Below are 15,671 nucleotides of genomic sequence, written 5' to 3'. Positions count from 1 at the left end.
TTAACCTTTCTTAACCCATGAGACACGAATTTCACATGCAGTTTTAGCATGCAGTAGGTTAAATGCTCATTATTATCATCAAGTTTATCTCATGATAGATGTCCACGAGAAAAGAATTTTTAAATGCATTTCTGGTGAACAGTGGTGAACATACCCCTGCAGTGGTACCAGAGGCCTAAAGCAAGGAGACTTGAAATTCATAATTTTTGTAAAGGGACCAATTAATAATTATAATCACAAAAACATTTTGATAAATGTGCAAGAAGGAAGGTGGTTAAAGATCCAATGCATTTCTAAAGAATGATTAAATTAACCCTACCCTGGGATCTGAACTCTGAACCAAACTTCCCATTTTGGTAAATAGCCCATGGCCAATGCTAATTAAAATCCTACAGAGGGTCTAGCTCTAGATGTTCTGAAGTAAAGAGAAACCTTTCAGTGATTACATTTCTTAAGGACAGTGACCATGAAGTTCACAAAATATTTCTTGGTACATATATATAAGATTCTATATATGAATAAAAATAAATATCGGTAAAGATTGTGTCTATAAATTCAAAGAAGGAGCTGAAATTATTCAATAATTTGTAAGAGCGATGGACGACGCATATCGATACTGGAAATCCATCTGCCCTGGGTTCAGAATAACAGAATGACTCAAGTGACCTGAAATGTTATCTCATCATAGGATATGTTGAAAAAAATAAACTCTGCTAGAGTCAATTCATCAGTACTATGTAAGTTGGGAAATTTTTCTTATGCTTTTCATACAAAATTGGCTTTTTTAAAAGCAATTTCAATTCAATTTCAATCAAAAGATACTTATATTAAACCACCGAATATGATGGAATTGTTCGTTTGATATTTACCAATTACCCAATGGTAATGCACTAGCTATATACTTTATCCCAAATCTGATCTTTTGGATATGTTTCCACTGCAAAATACTAGTGAAGAAATGTACTTGACATGTATCTAGCAATACAGACAACAAACAGAACAATTACCAACTCTCAGGTAAAAATATCTGATTCATGATTTTCTGTCTTTTCTCCTCTCAAAACTATAGATACTGCCATAAGACAAATAGATATCACGTACGTATAAGAATGCAAGTTATTCCATGATTTATATGAAAATCTACATGCATCCTATTATAAGCATAAAATGCTAAGGTGAGTATGTGACCAGGCATATAAAAGTATTTTGACATATGACTAATCCATGACCAGCCTGCAATTTTAGAATTTAATGAGGCATATAAATTCTGTTTTAAACAGAGTTTTGGAAACAAGAATTTGTGTAGAAGCAAGTGTTAAATTTTCGGCCCTTAATTGGCCTCGAGAATGAACAAAAATTCCAAAAACCCTATTACATAACTACAGGACACCATAAATCGTATACCAAAAGATGATCTGACTACTGCCCATGATGAGAGTGGATTTCACACCAACCTCTTAATTCCTTGAACTCCTTTTACATTTAAAGCGGTTGCCTTTTCCTCTTTTGGAAATGATAGGTGGTGTCCTGCAGCTGTGCAATAAGGTTTTCATTTTAATAAAACACCCGTGGGGGTGTAGGGGTTTAAACCGCTTCTTATATTTTTCCCAGCAGTCAATTTATCTTGTGAAATATGATTGGTGTTGACCTGTAGAGGTTCAATAAGCTTTTAGAATTTTCATTACAGCTTTGTAAAGAAAAAATTTATGTTGAAAGAATTAAATTTTAAAGCCAAATTAGACTCCTTGATAAAAATTTAATTTCCAAAACCTTATCACATGACTATAGAACTTTTTAAAAAGATGAATTGGCTAATGCAAAAAAATGCAAGACTTTATGGAACCAATTTTTTTTGTAGAGAAACATCGTTTTTTTTAACCCCTACTTGGCCCTCAGGACGAAAATGAAAATTCTGAAATCTTATTGCAATTATACAGGACACCAATAATCGTTTTCCAAAAGTTGATTTGGGTACTTAGCATCCCCAAATTTTTTATTTACTTCTTTCTTGGCCCTTGCTGTAGTCAATATACACATGTACTAGTATATATTAAACTAGAAAATACTTGTTATTCGCTTTCCTGGAATTATGAGTAGTACCTTTCCATGAGTGCCCAGCAGTGCGATATGTAATAAAACTAGACTCTACTGATCTACTAATAACTCTACTAATTTACCTAGTCACAAAGAAAAATAATTTTAGAGGAAAACACTTACGTGTATCGAATACGATATTACTGCCTTATGACAACATCTTATTCTACAATAAAAGGGCTAAGTAGTATGTTTATAGGAAAATTAAACTAAGTGAACTATAGAGTTAACTTGCCTAGGACAGCTAGACAGACGGACGGACACCCCCATCACTATATACCCCCCCCCCCCCCCACTTTTCAAGCGGGGGTATAAAAAAAGGTGCATAATGGCACTATGTAACAAAGATTCTGTGAAAGTATCATTAAATTTTATTAAGTGGTTTAGGAGGAGTTGCGGATAAGAGATGGGTACCCCTCGATATTATTGAAAAATGGCAGTATCTATGTTTTGCTACTGGAGACCCAAAATGTCAAAAAAGTAAAATATGAGAATAGGACAATTTCTGCTTGCAATAATAGTTAACAAAACCTATATAAAACTAGAGGAACTGTGAGCACTGAGCTCACAAAATGATACCCACCGATGATTATAATGGCAATGAATCCGCAACTCCTCCTATACCACTGAATATAATTTAATGATACTTTCACAGAATCTTTGTTACATAGTGCCATTGTGCACCTCGTATTTTACTTTTTGAATTGATTCATATTTGGAGTTTCCAATAGCACAGCATTAAACACTGCCATTCTTTCTATAATATTGACGGGTACCCATCCCTTATCCACAACTCCTCCTATACCACTGAATAAGATTAAATGATACAGAAGACAAAAAATATCTATTACGTAGTGCCATTGTACTCTTCTATTTTACTTTTTGATCAGACACATTTTTTAAGGTCTCCCATAGCAAAACATTGACTCTGCCATTATAAACATATGGGATGCAAGGGTATCTTTTTGTTAGCTCAGTGCTCACAGTTCCTCTAGTTTTATTTTGAAATGCTCTTATTATAATAACTTAAGAAAGACATTTCTGGAAAAGTACTATTATACTAAACGCTTAACTACTAATAATTTTAATTTAAATTTTGTTAATTTTTTGAATGCTGCCACACTGATAAAAAAAATAATCTTGGTTTTTAACACTTTTTTTTATATTCATATATTTTTAAGTTCACTCTCTCTAGATGATTTTTTCTTAATTACATACTTTGTTACTTTGATGAGCCAGTTGGCTTGAAAAAAAAATAAACTTGTTTCTTGAGGCTGACACATTAAAGCCATTTTCCTCAAAGAACAACTGGAAAATGAAGATTCACACTTTTTGTTGAAATAGACAAATCCCTTTCAATTAGAGAGAGACAAAATAAAAATAAGCATTCGGTAACCATAACAAAACAGCAATTGTCAAATAAAACACAAGGTAACTTGAGCGGTTTAGGGCATAGTTTGAACATATAAAATTGTACATATTTGCACTATACATATATAGTCGGGGTCTTGCATTATTCGCTTGACTTGCACTGTGAGGAAACCAGTTTCTAAAATGTGTCATCAGCAGATACTTTTTGTTTGTTGATTATGTCCTATACATCACTATTCTAAGGTACTGACAAAATGACAACATTCCTGGTTTTTTTTTTTAAATCTTTTATTTCAATTATGTAAATTTTATGTTACAAACATGTACATTACATGAAACAAAAACACTAAAAAGCAATAAACATGTCAGAAGTTTGTATGTATAAGTAACAAAATCTGACTGAGTTTTGAATCATACACAAAAAATGTAACCATACATGAAATATACATGTAATATTAGGTAACAGCATTTGGTTTTGTGCAATAAATGAACACAAAATAATCATATAATATCTATACACTTATCTTAAATGTTAATTTTTATGTGGTAATACCAGAGAAACAAACAGATTCTTTCTGTGCAATAAACAAATAGATTATAAAAAAAAAATTGCAACATGTGATAAAAATGTAAAACAATTTCACAGGTAAAAAAGAAATTGTTAGATTCATTAAGTATCTCAGTATTGAATTTCTGTATGAAACAGAAGTAATGCCCCCTATGCCATTTATAAGCACCATAAAATATTATGCTATAAGCTGCAAATTAGGAGAACATTTCTTCTTCTGGAGGCTTAGACACCCAAGTCCCAAAATTGTTTTGCTTCAACTTCAACACCAGTGCCTTTTTCGCTGACTGAAATTCAGTTGCTGCTTGTTTGGCCTTCCCATAAGTTTGGAAATTCAGTAAATTGTTTTTTCCTAGTTTCAAACACACTTCCTTGAAGCTATCATATAAATTCCTCTTGGAACAGCGAGAAAATAATGTCTTCTCAATGCTAAAAGAAAATAATATTTGTGTAAAGAAAGGCAAGTAAAATTAATTAAAATAAGAAGAATGCAATTAAGGGACCAAAGAAGAGCAAGTTCAAAATGGAATGAAAATATATTTTTATTTGAAAGTTGAAACACTAATATTTCCATTTCGATTTGTTTTCTCTGTGATAACACTTTGAAAGTCAGGAGAGTTGATTTCTTGATCATTCCACTCTAATGCAAATTTCGCAAAGCGAAAGGTCAGGAGCTAAGAAGGCCTAATATGCATGGAATTCTCGTGCGGCTGTCTTTGTGTCTGACTCTAAGGAGGCCTAAAATGCATGTAAATCTCGTGCGGCTGTCTTTGTGTTTGACGTCAGTGGGCGGGGATTATTGAAATTGACATGCTTGGCCTCGTGTAATTTAAATCTGTTAGTCTACATTTTTAAAATCTAAATTTACAATTTTATTTCACAATGAAATGGAAATATAAGGAATCATTGTCTAGTTAGTAGAGTATGCCAGGGACATCAATGATAGTTGGAAACATGGGATAATTTATGCATAACGGGCTCGCCCATTATGCAAATTATCCCATGTTTCCAACTATCGTTGATGCCCTGGCATACTCTACTAACTAGACAGTGATTCCTTAATAATAGCCAGTAGCACATTCACTCTTTATTCTAGACTACTGTATAAGTGGAAATTTTAGCGAGACGCAAATTTTAATAGCCATTTTTCCTTAAAAATCATTATTTAATTTTTAGCGAGAAGTAATTTTAGCGATTTTATGTTGCATAGAAAGATAACAATAACTTGTAATGTGGGATAAATTTTTAGCGATACTTAAATTAAATGATCTCAACCCTTGCTAAAAATGTCAAAATTGAATCCTCGCTAAATTTTCTGCTTATACAGTATTTAAGAGGATGCAGACAAGTATTGTTAAATGTTAATCAACTCTGAAGCACAAACCTTGTGCAACACAATCCAAGAGTTCCATCTGTGACCTCTGGCTGTGCATCACTAAAGCACCAATTGACACTGAAGGCCTTTGTCTTCTGGGTCTCCCGGGGAACATCACAGACTGTGACTCTACCAAGCCAAGGGTGGTTCAGATGGAAGGGGTCAGGGAGTTGGCTGTTGATGTCTGGATCCCCACGGGCAAGACGGCAACAAATGGCACGGGACAGATGACCATGATCATACAATAATCCTATGCAAAGAAATCTGAAGTATTACTAGTACTTAATTAGGTCAAAAACTCTATGGGAAGAAAAAAAATGACTGCAATCTTCTTTTCATGGCTTCACTTGGCATAATAGCTGTTAAAAGTTTTTCTGCACAGAATTTCTTTATCCATCACAAACAGATAACAGCAGTTATTCAAAGTTGTTCAAATATATTAATAGGCTGTTATAATCTTACCTAATGTTAACGAATCAAGATAAACTGGATCCAAGATATGACTCAGTAAAGCTCCCTGCATTCCTACTACATTCCAGCGACAAATCTTGTCTGTACAGGACATTGTACGCAGCCTCTCTCCCCTCTGGATTCCATCAAAAGTTTGAGCTGTAAAATCATCTTCTACTGGGATTGTTCCTTCACCTAATAAGAACCAAAGAATTTTTTAAAGTATGAATTTCTTTCATCTTGTGAAAAGTTAGAAGCATTTAAAACCGTTCAGAGACTGCCTAAAATTCAAGATGTAAAACACTGTTTAGAATATGAAGACGTATGAGAAAAATTAAATTTTGTCTAAAATTTTATCAATATTTGAGAGAAAAGTGATTCTTTATACTTAATTCATTTACAGTACTTAGGATTATCATGTTATTTTCGCTCTTTCACACTAACAATTTAGCTCTAGCTGTTTTAAATTCACCCAGACATGTAAAGAGATAATACTGTTTATTTTGAATCCACCCATTTTAAATTTACGAACTTAGGATGAGGGTGATAGAGACGAAAATAAAACGGGGGCAAAAATTTCCCTATAAACAGTAGCTAAGAATCCCAATTCCTACCTCCCTCCATTTTGGTTCGTACCAGACCCTGGGCAGCACTGGTGAAGGTGGGTGTGTGTGCTCTGTCATTTATATTGCTCAGTACAGCATTGTTGGAGGCTTCATCTCTGAAAAAAATTATGTTACATTTAATTATGTCTACTTAAGTGACAATTTTTTCTACTTCTTACATCAGGGAAAAAATATTTATTATATATATGCAAGTACACTTTTAGAACTGCAAGTATCTTTATGTACAGTAAAACTCGTTTAGTACGAACACGGATATAGCGAATTTACGGATATAGCAAAGTTTTCTGCAATCCCCAGCAAATCTCTTGACAATTCTTAGTAATATATTACGGATATAACGAACTCGGATATAACGAATTTACAGTTATAGTGAACTGATAAGTTAAAAATAACGAAATTTACATCTTTTAAAGCGAATTCTCAAAGATTTCAATCCCAAAGTATTGAACTGACATTAATTTTTTAAGTATTTATTTCTGAACCTAAATTTGGCCAAAAACTTGAACCCCAAAGGTAGATTTTGCATTTTATACTTCCCTAAATACATTTGGTAGTCATACTTGAAGGAAAAAATCTGCATTGCTAATTCGTTATGTATACTTTAACGAACTCGTAATATGGATATAACAAATTACAGATATAGCGAAGTAAATTCGCAGGTCCCCAGAACTTCGCTATAACCGAGTTTTACTGTATGATACATGAATAACATTTCCTTCTGCCCAAGATAGATATGAATTACTTGTATTACTTGTCCTCTTGACTGCCATTAAAAAGATTAAATATCAAACAGTTCAGAGACTAAAAATACTGTTTAACTGACAATACACTGAGATAACAAAGACCACTCTACAATGCAAAATAATCCAATTTAGACCTAAGCAAGGAGAGTGTTTTATTTCACCAATACCCATTGCAAAATAGTATATTAATTCCAAAAAGGATTATTGAGAGTACATGTACCTGTAATTTTCATTTAGAATGCAGAGTTTGGAGAAATAGGACTGACTGTCTATATCCTCTGACCCAAGAAGGAAATCAAATCTTTCTGCTATTTAGCATACAGTCCTCCCAAACTGTATAACTGTGAAATTCTATTTATCAATAGATTTACCTTGGAGAAAATAAAGCTCCATCTCCGCAAGGAGCGGTAGAAATATACAGATGAAATGTGATGTTTTTCTTTATGCGGATTTTTCCAGTTGGTGACTGCTCAAAGAGTCGATGAGGTGTGGCAGGATTATAAGTCATCAACTGCTTGTATAAAAACCTGCATTATAAAAAAAAATTATGTTATTTCTTGTCACATTGTGTGTGCAACATCTAAATTTATTTCCGTGTCGAACTCAATACCTAATAAATCCTCTTCTTGTGATGATTTCTGCATGGGAATCGTTCACTGTGTTTCCCTCGAGGCTTAGCTGCGGTCCTGTGATACACCTATTTCCTGTACAAACAACATATTTGTTATCAGATGGTAGAAATCTCCAAGATTCAGATTTACATTGGAGATACATGTACAGGTAGATTAGTATACATGCATCAAAAAATTGTTAAAATAAACTTTGATATGCAATAAAACGTTTATCATTTTATAGTAGAAGTCAAAGACATGAAATAACAATAACCCTCCCCACTTCCCCATCTTCCAGACGGAATTACGCTTTACCAAAAAGGGGGGATGTCAAAGTTAAATGTTATATTGTTGACTAATCTTACACATTTATAACTGATGGTTCAATTATTGACATAATACACAACTTGTATATGCAAACATGTATCTAGATAAATTTCTTTTAAAGAATTACATCTGTACTGAAACTGCCAATACCTGTCCCTATGGCAATGACTGTTCCGATGTCCTCTGCAGCCATTTTCATCACAAGTCCTGCTATGACTTTCCTTCCTGAGAAATTTTCGCTGATGCTGGCTGAGAGTTCATTAAAAGACCTGTGGACCAATGCTGCCATTTTGTCAAAGTGGGTCATTTTGTCTACAGAAACTTGAGGTTTTGATGCCTTAAAAGAAACAAAATGTGAGCAATTTATAAAGCAAAACTTATTCTAGATGCTCTCATTCTGGCAAAATATTATAGTTCTGTCCTTTCAATGCTACCAAGCAAAATTTATGGAAAAATTGATGGTCAGTTTAGACAAAATTTTAAATACATTATTCCTTTTCCCAAACTATGAAAACTGAATTATACTCAGTGCTGTCCCTGCATTAAATACAATTTATCAATACTCCTTTGCTCATGAAAGTGATTTGCTCATATATATTCAAGTTCGATAAAATATTTATGTTTTACTTGGAAAATTAAAATTAAATAAGTAATCATTTTGGATTTAATCTAGCCATTGTCACAATCCCAATGAACACATATAAAATGTAAACAGTTCTATATAAAGTTACAATTATCTGGATATATCAATGCCAGCCTTATAGAGTCAAATAAACCCTTATACATGTAACCATTACTATTCATTCACTATAATCACTATTCCCTTTGACTTGGAAATCAGAGGACTCTAAAATGGGTAATAGTCACACTAGGGGATCTGTAAGTTTGGAGTTTTGGGAGGAATGTACAAGAAATCCGATAAAAGGGAAACATTTCGAACACAATAATAACCAGCAGTACTTCCAAGCAAAAGTGAGATAAGTTCAGGAAGTCCTTAAAAATTTTCAGCCAGAGACGCACAGCTGCAGAACTGTAGCTCTATGGTAAAGAATAGATAAACCAAATTATGTCTGTTCAAATACTTACAGCAGCAATATTTGTGGCCTTGTAGTCACCAGAAGCAATGAGGGCCCTCAAAGCCTTGTCTGCTGCTTCCTTTCTGCCATCTTTCTTGTTGGAACATGTTACTTCTGCAATCTGCTTACCTCCAATGAAGACACCCATAACAAACCTAACAACCAAGCACAACTATTTAACACATAAAGATTTGATGAAATGCGGAAATATCTTTTTCAGCAGAAAAACTGGGAATACTTTTGTTACTGTATTTTAAAATGGAAGTAGATGACTCTATTTATGTCTTACTTTGGTTTATGGGAAGGCCCACTTTGGGATATCACTCTGATTTCTGCCTCCTGGTGGCGTGACTGAGCATATTCCATAAGAGCACTAACAGGATTTTTGTTTAGAGCTGCAAAACTTTCTGAATTCAGGTCCAGAGGACTTGGATCAAAGGGGTTTAACGGTCTTGTATTTCCCATGGGAGGCAGGGACTGTGGTTGCGGGTCCATTCCACCAGGATACACATTGGGCCTCATAGGCAATCCAAGTGATCTAGGCCCACCATCCTGTAATACCATTTGATTAGGAGTTGAATCTACACGGGGTAAACAATTTGAAGAATTGGACATGCTTTGTTGTTGATAAAATGTCTGTTGAGGACTTGATGCAGACTGTGCTGCAAGTTTCTGCAGCCCTAAATTGACATGACTGGCAGAAATCCCAATGTTTGCCTCTCCCTCACTTTTCGGTGAAATACCTGTCTGATTTAACTGTTTTCTTATCAATTCCACTGGGGGAGGTGGACGTGTAAAGCCACCAGGTGAACAGCTGGTGCTTGGACTTTGATAATTCATCAAACCTCTTCCCCTTCCTCTTCCAAATGTTGTAGAGGGACCTCTCTGCAGAAACTTAAAGTTAGACTGTTCAGTATTCGAAGGTGGTTGTAAACTTAATAATGGTACCCGTGGAGTTGAATTTAGACCTCCAAATGATTGGGAATTATTTTCTGTAAAGTTAATTGACATTAAAGGTTGAGGACCAGAATTATCTTGAATGCCCAAGTTTGCTCCTTTAGTGCTTATACTGCCTACAGTTGATTGCTGCCCTATCGACATGTGGGTGCGGGGAATTGTTTGTTCATTATGATTTTGTGGTCTTGAGAGGTCAGGGTTACAAAATTCACTGTAAGGGTTGTTCACAAGATTGGCTGGCACTGGTGGGGGGCCAGTGAATTCCTTTTTCATATTTCGAGGAGGAGCACATATTTGCTCCACAGTCTTATGTCCCTTTGTTTCTACTTTCCCTATTTTGCTTTTTATATAGGTCTCACCAGTTTTTGTTAGTGTGTAAACAGTACCTGATCCAGATATTGTTGTTGAAACATGTTTTAATTTTATACATTTCTGTAGAATGTCTTCAACCTCATTCTTATCTAAACCAGCCCTTTTAGCAATGACAAAGTTCACCCCTGTACTATTAGGACACTTTAACAAACCTTTCAATACTTGATCCATCTGCCCAGAGTCACTCATATCACTATCACTTTGACAGTAAGGTGCAGTAGCACTGCTTTCATTTATACCAGTATCCTCAAACTGAACCCCTGAATTATTTTCCGGACTGGTTACCAGTGGAGTGGACTGATACATGGGAGCAATATTTCCTACATTTGTTTCCATATCATCTTCTGTGCCATCTCCAACACTTGTTAAATCACTCTCATCATCTATGTAACCTTGACTTTTCAAAGTCCTTCTGGCATCATTTATTTGATCAAAATTCAGACTTGGTTCCGATTGTGAAGACTCGTACTCAATCTCAGATAACTGATTGCTAGTAAGATTTCCCATGAAAGGATCCTCAGTGCTGACGTCAGAACTTGCACATTGATCAAAATTCCTGTCAAAAGTGTTAGGAGTGTTATATGATTGTGCAAATTGGCCTTCCACTCTGATACCTCCAGTGGCCTGTTGTGGCTCTCTATAAGCAATTTGTGGTGAATTCTGTAGCATCCCCAATCCAATGATTCCTGGGTCATCCAACAATGCTGCTTGTTGTGACCCCTCCGTAGGATTTAAGATCCACATAACTGACCCTCTTTCTCCACACTTTTTCACAATTCCAGTCTTCTCCATGTTATACAATGTGGGATTAATATCTCTTGAGGTTCTGAATCCTAAATGTCTGGCTACATCTATAGATTTAATAGGCATATTCTTTGTTTGGAGAAACTGTATAATTCTCTGTGCCTGTTGAGGATCTATTTGAAAGGTCTTTAAAAAGAAAAAAAAAGTTATATGTATAAAAACAAGAGGCCCATGGGCCACAACGCTCACCGAGTAACTTTGACCCTGCTGTTCTTCACCAGATTTTCCCAATGTAATACGTATTGTGGCCCCACCCTATCCCCCGGGGTCATTATTTGAATAATTTAGAATATTCACTACCAGGATGCTTCCTTGTAAGTTTCAGCTTTTCTGGCCCAGTGGTTCTTGAGAAGATTTTTTAAAGATTTTTCCTATATATTTCAATGTAAAAATTTGATTCCCCATTGTGGCCCCACCCTACCCCTGGGGGTAAAGATTTTAATAATTTCAAATCTTCACTACCCCAAGATGCTTTTATGAAAGTTTCAGCCTTTCTGGCCCACTGGTTCTTGAGAAGAAGATTTTTAAAGGTTTTTCCTTTTATATTTCAATGTAAAACTTTGATTCCCCATTGTAGCCCCATCCTACCCCCGGGGGTCATGTTTTGAACAATTTAGAATCTACACTACCCCAGAATGCTTTCATGTAAGTTTCAGCTTTTCAGAGTGGCCCAGTGGTTCTAGAGAAGAAGATTATTAAGGATTTTCCCTATATATTTCAATGTAAAATTTATACCCTACCCCTGGGGTCATTATTTGAACAATTTAGAATCTACACTAACCCAAAATGCTTCCATGTAGGTTTCAGCTTTTCTGGCCCTGTGGTTCTTGAGAAGAAGATTTTTAAAGATTTTTCCAATATATTTTAATGTAAAACTTTGATTCCCCATTGTGGCCCCACCCTACCCCTGGAGGTCATGATTTGTACAATTCAGAATCTAAAATACCCCAGAATGCTTCCATATAAGTTTCAGCTTTTCTGGCCCAGTGGTTCTTGAGAAGAAATTGAAAATGTGAAAAGTTTACAGATGGATGGACGGAGGACAGACAGACAGACAGCTAGACAGTCAGACGATGGACAACAGGCGATCAGAAAAGCTCACTTGAGCTTTCAGCTCAGGTGAGCTAAAATAGGTAATGGTCTTTAATAAGAAAAAAGTATATATGTATAAAATCATGGATAAACAATCAATAAAAAGCCATTTTGCAGTCATGCATGTATTTAAACAGTATTTCTCACTGTAAATAACTTTCAAAGGTCATGTATTCAGCTGCTTTCTATTATTTTTTTTCCCTTCTTTTTCATAAATTTTAAGTACCAATACAAATTGTTCCATCATTCACATTTCCATCTGTCTGCTTAAATACTAAATTTTTTGGGGAAAACAATATTTCTAAAGATAAAACTTAAACAAATATCCTTGGGATTCTCAAAAAAATATTTACCAGTAAACAAACTTGAAAAATTTTGAATACTTCCTTGATAATTGGTGTACTATAATTTTTATCTTTTAAATTTTGTTATGATCTGTTTGTCAATGAAGTATTGGTACATATAAATACAAGGTTTTCCCTAAGTCTCTGGGGCCAGGGAGTTTCCGCACCTATAATGACTTAATACCCAGTTACTCTGGTATTCCCCCTCATCCCCCTGTTAAGGGAGGAACCCCAGATTCCCTTCTACTTTTTTTAATGTTCCCTGCTATTCTAATTCTTCATGACAACCCCAGGTGCAGATCCAGGAATTGAAGTGGGGGGGGGTGCAAAAAGTAGGCAGGGGGTCTTAGGGCGGCCTTGAGAATTCTAGAGATTTTGTAGTGTAATAATGAAGTCTACCGTGTAGACATTTTTACACTGTGACTGGGTGCGCCCCCCACCCTTAAATCCGCCACTGAACCATGAATATAGATATATAAAGATCCCCAAAAGTGTATAGATTGAAAACATTTCTATTCTCTGCATGTTTAAGTACATGTACTAAAATGAAAATCTTTTTTATCGTGTTAGCTAAGTTCTCTGGCTTTAATATATGTATTAAAATAGTGTCATAAGCCTAAAAATTTCGTGTTACCAGTCACTAATCATTCAATTTTTCCTTCAGATTCAAAGTTTATTCTGTTCATTCAAGCTTTGTCGTACTTACCCTGTAATAAGAGATTGTCATTCTTACAATCATACATGTTATTTTATAATCCTTTGAATTTGCTGATTCTTATATTTAGCTTTTTTTGAAAATGAAAGTAGGATTTTCCAAAATAACTGTGCACACAAATTCATGGATTAAAAATACCTCTTCTAAATATATATAAAAATACCTGTCTGGTATGTTTCAGTTTCTTTGAAGGAGACCCTATACGGACGCTGTATTTATTGTTATGAGGCCATAATGGTGCCTTAAGAGCCTGTACATAGCTCCGTAGTTTCCACACCGGGGGGACCCCTGACAGCTGTTCTAACAAACTTTGACGCTTCAGTGCATAGAGTATTTGATTAATGGATTTTCTGTCTGTTCCTACATGATGAACTATGTCTTTCAAGGTCCTTGTTTTGTCGTGAGACTGGTTTAAATATTCAACAATTTTCTTTCGATGGGCCTCTCTTGCCGCCATTACCATTTCTTTTTATTTTGCCATTCTTCTTTCGTTTTCGTTTTCGATGAAAACATCGAAAACTAGTTCTCCTAAAGACCAGTTTATTGACACAACGCGCCAAATACAAACAGTGGTCCTAACAAGGGTCCTAAATCAATATGGGGTACCTAAATCGGTAGCATCTCCTTTTTTAAGCTGGTGATTTTTATTATATTGGGAGATCTGACTTTATCAATATATGAATAATGTTAGGTAACAAAGTAGCTTATATAGTACGTCATATAAAAGTAAAAATATCAATAAGAAAAAACATAAACATACAGCAGTGTTTGATTAACTTTGAAACATACTCAATTTTTGAAAGGTAAAAAAAATAAGATTGAAATTACCAATTGAATTTGAATTTGTTGGTAATATGCAATCAAGAACAAAATCTAAACAAAAGTTAACAGAAAAGTCATTTGAGCTTAGTTTGGCTGAAAGAACAGGATAACCACTGGACCCATGGCTGCTTTACTTCAAAGGAAATTTTCAGATATGGTGACTATTTTATTCACCACTTTCAATATTAACATATATACCTGTTAAAAATATTCTGTAAATCTATCATGTCTATTGCTACGTTCATTTCCATAATTTCTGAATCATTTAATTGTTTGTTTGGTGCTGAACTTATGAAGGTAGAAACCTTTGAAAAGCATCATGCCACTGATTTGGGTACCTCATCTATTTGCACGTGCCCAAAACAGAATGCCATACATTTGGAGAAAGAATATCTATTCGTCAGTATTTTATTGAATTTTTGGTAATATTTGGATAAAGTATAGGGACCTTTAACAGTTTAAAGCAAAACTGCATTATTTCCCTATTCAGTTGTACTCGTTAGGGAAATTTTGTAATTGAATGCTTATTACCACCGAAATAGGTTCCTCGAGGATACTGGCCAAGGAAGATAGCAGGTGGATTCTTTTCACTTTTAAGAATTCTGAATATGAATTCTGAATTTACAATTGGAAGTAAACACATATCTTTTTTTTAATGAAAACAGTAATGGTAATCTTGAATCAAAATTTAAACTCACAGGGGAATTAAAAATAGAATGTGTATACGTGATCAACTTTTCTCTTCGAACTCTAAAATCCAGCACAGGTACTCGTGGACAGGATTAATTGTCCCTACCCCTACCCTCCTTTTCAATATTAAAATAAATTTTCCTGATTTTTTTTAATTTCTAATCTCTGATAACTTCATCTATATCTGTCAATCATTATAGTACCTACAGCAGCTCTGTGAAATCGAGCTAGTTAATTAACTGATTAAGTGACGACTAAGGCTGTATAAAAATTTGTTATTTAAAGTAATATATCAACCTACTTGATTATACATTTAAACATTCGAAGCACAGGCACCTGTTTCGTATACGGGACACCCCTACTTATTTTTACCACGTGGTAAAAATAAGTAGGGTGCCCCGTATACGAAACAAGAGCCTGTGTGTATACCATAGGAAAAAAATCTGGAAAAACGCAAAATAATCGTTCCATAAAAAATACCCCGCTTTACAAGCCCCGCGGTTGAATATTTAGGGGGGGGGGGGGTACTTTATCTACAAGTACCTATTGATCGCGAGTCCGTCTTATAACGTGTTCGATCTTAAATAATCTTAACAATACTTTTAAGTCAGGCCCGTAGAAAATGGGCTGGGGT

At 34.8% G+C, this 15,671-nt stretch overlaps 1 protein-coding gene across 1 annotated transcript; it reads right to left on the bottom strand.

The window, feature by feature from the left end:
* Positions 1-3,878: 3,878 nt before the first annotated feature.
* On the bottom strand, positions 3,879-14,016 carry LOC133184320 (double-stranded RNA-specific adenosine deaminase-like). The gene is made up of 10 exons (XM_061319347.1): positions 13,689-14,016; positions 9,531-11,500; positions 9,252-9,396; positions 8,316-8,502; positions 7,838-7,931; positions 7,599-7,754; positions 6,473-6,579; positions 5,871-6,053; positions 5,418-5,658; positions 3,879-4,462 (listed from the first exon to the last, which is right to left on the bottom strand). The coding sequence occupies exons 1-10, from the start codon at positions 13,986-13,988 to the stop codon at positions 4,231-4,233; spliced, it is 3,615 nt and encodes a 1,204-aa protein (XP_061175331.1). The 5' UTR covers positions 13,989-14,016; the 3' UTR covers positions 3,879-4,230.
* Between the last annotated feature and the right edge of the window lie 1,655 nt (positions 14,017-15,671).

Source organism: Saccostrea echinata, unplaced genomic scaffold, assembly GCF_033153115.1.
Source record: "Saccostrea echinata isolate AGI-Se365-2 ecotype Australia unplaced genomic scaffold, CSIRO_AGI_Sech_v1 ptg000001l, whole genome shotgun sequence".
NCBI classification, from domain to species: domain Eukaryota; kingdom Metazoa; phylum Mollusca; class Bivalvia; order Ostreida; family Ostreidae; genus Saccostrea; species Saccostrea echinata.
This window is presented reverse-complemented; position numbering and strand designations above follow the sequence as displayed.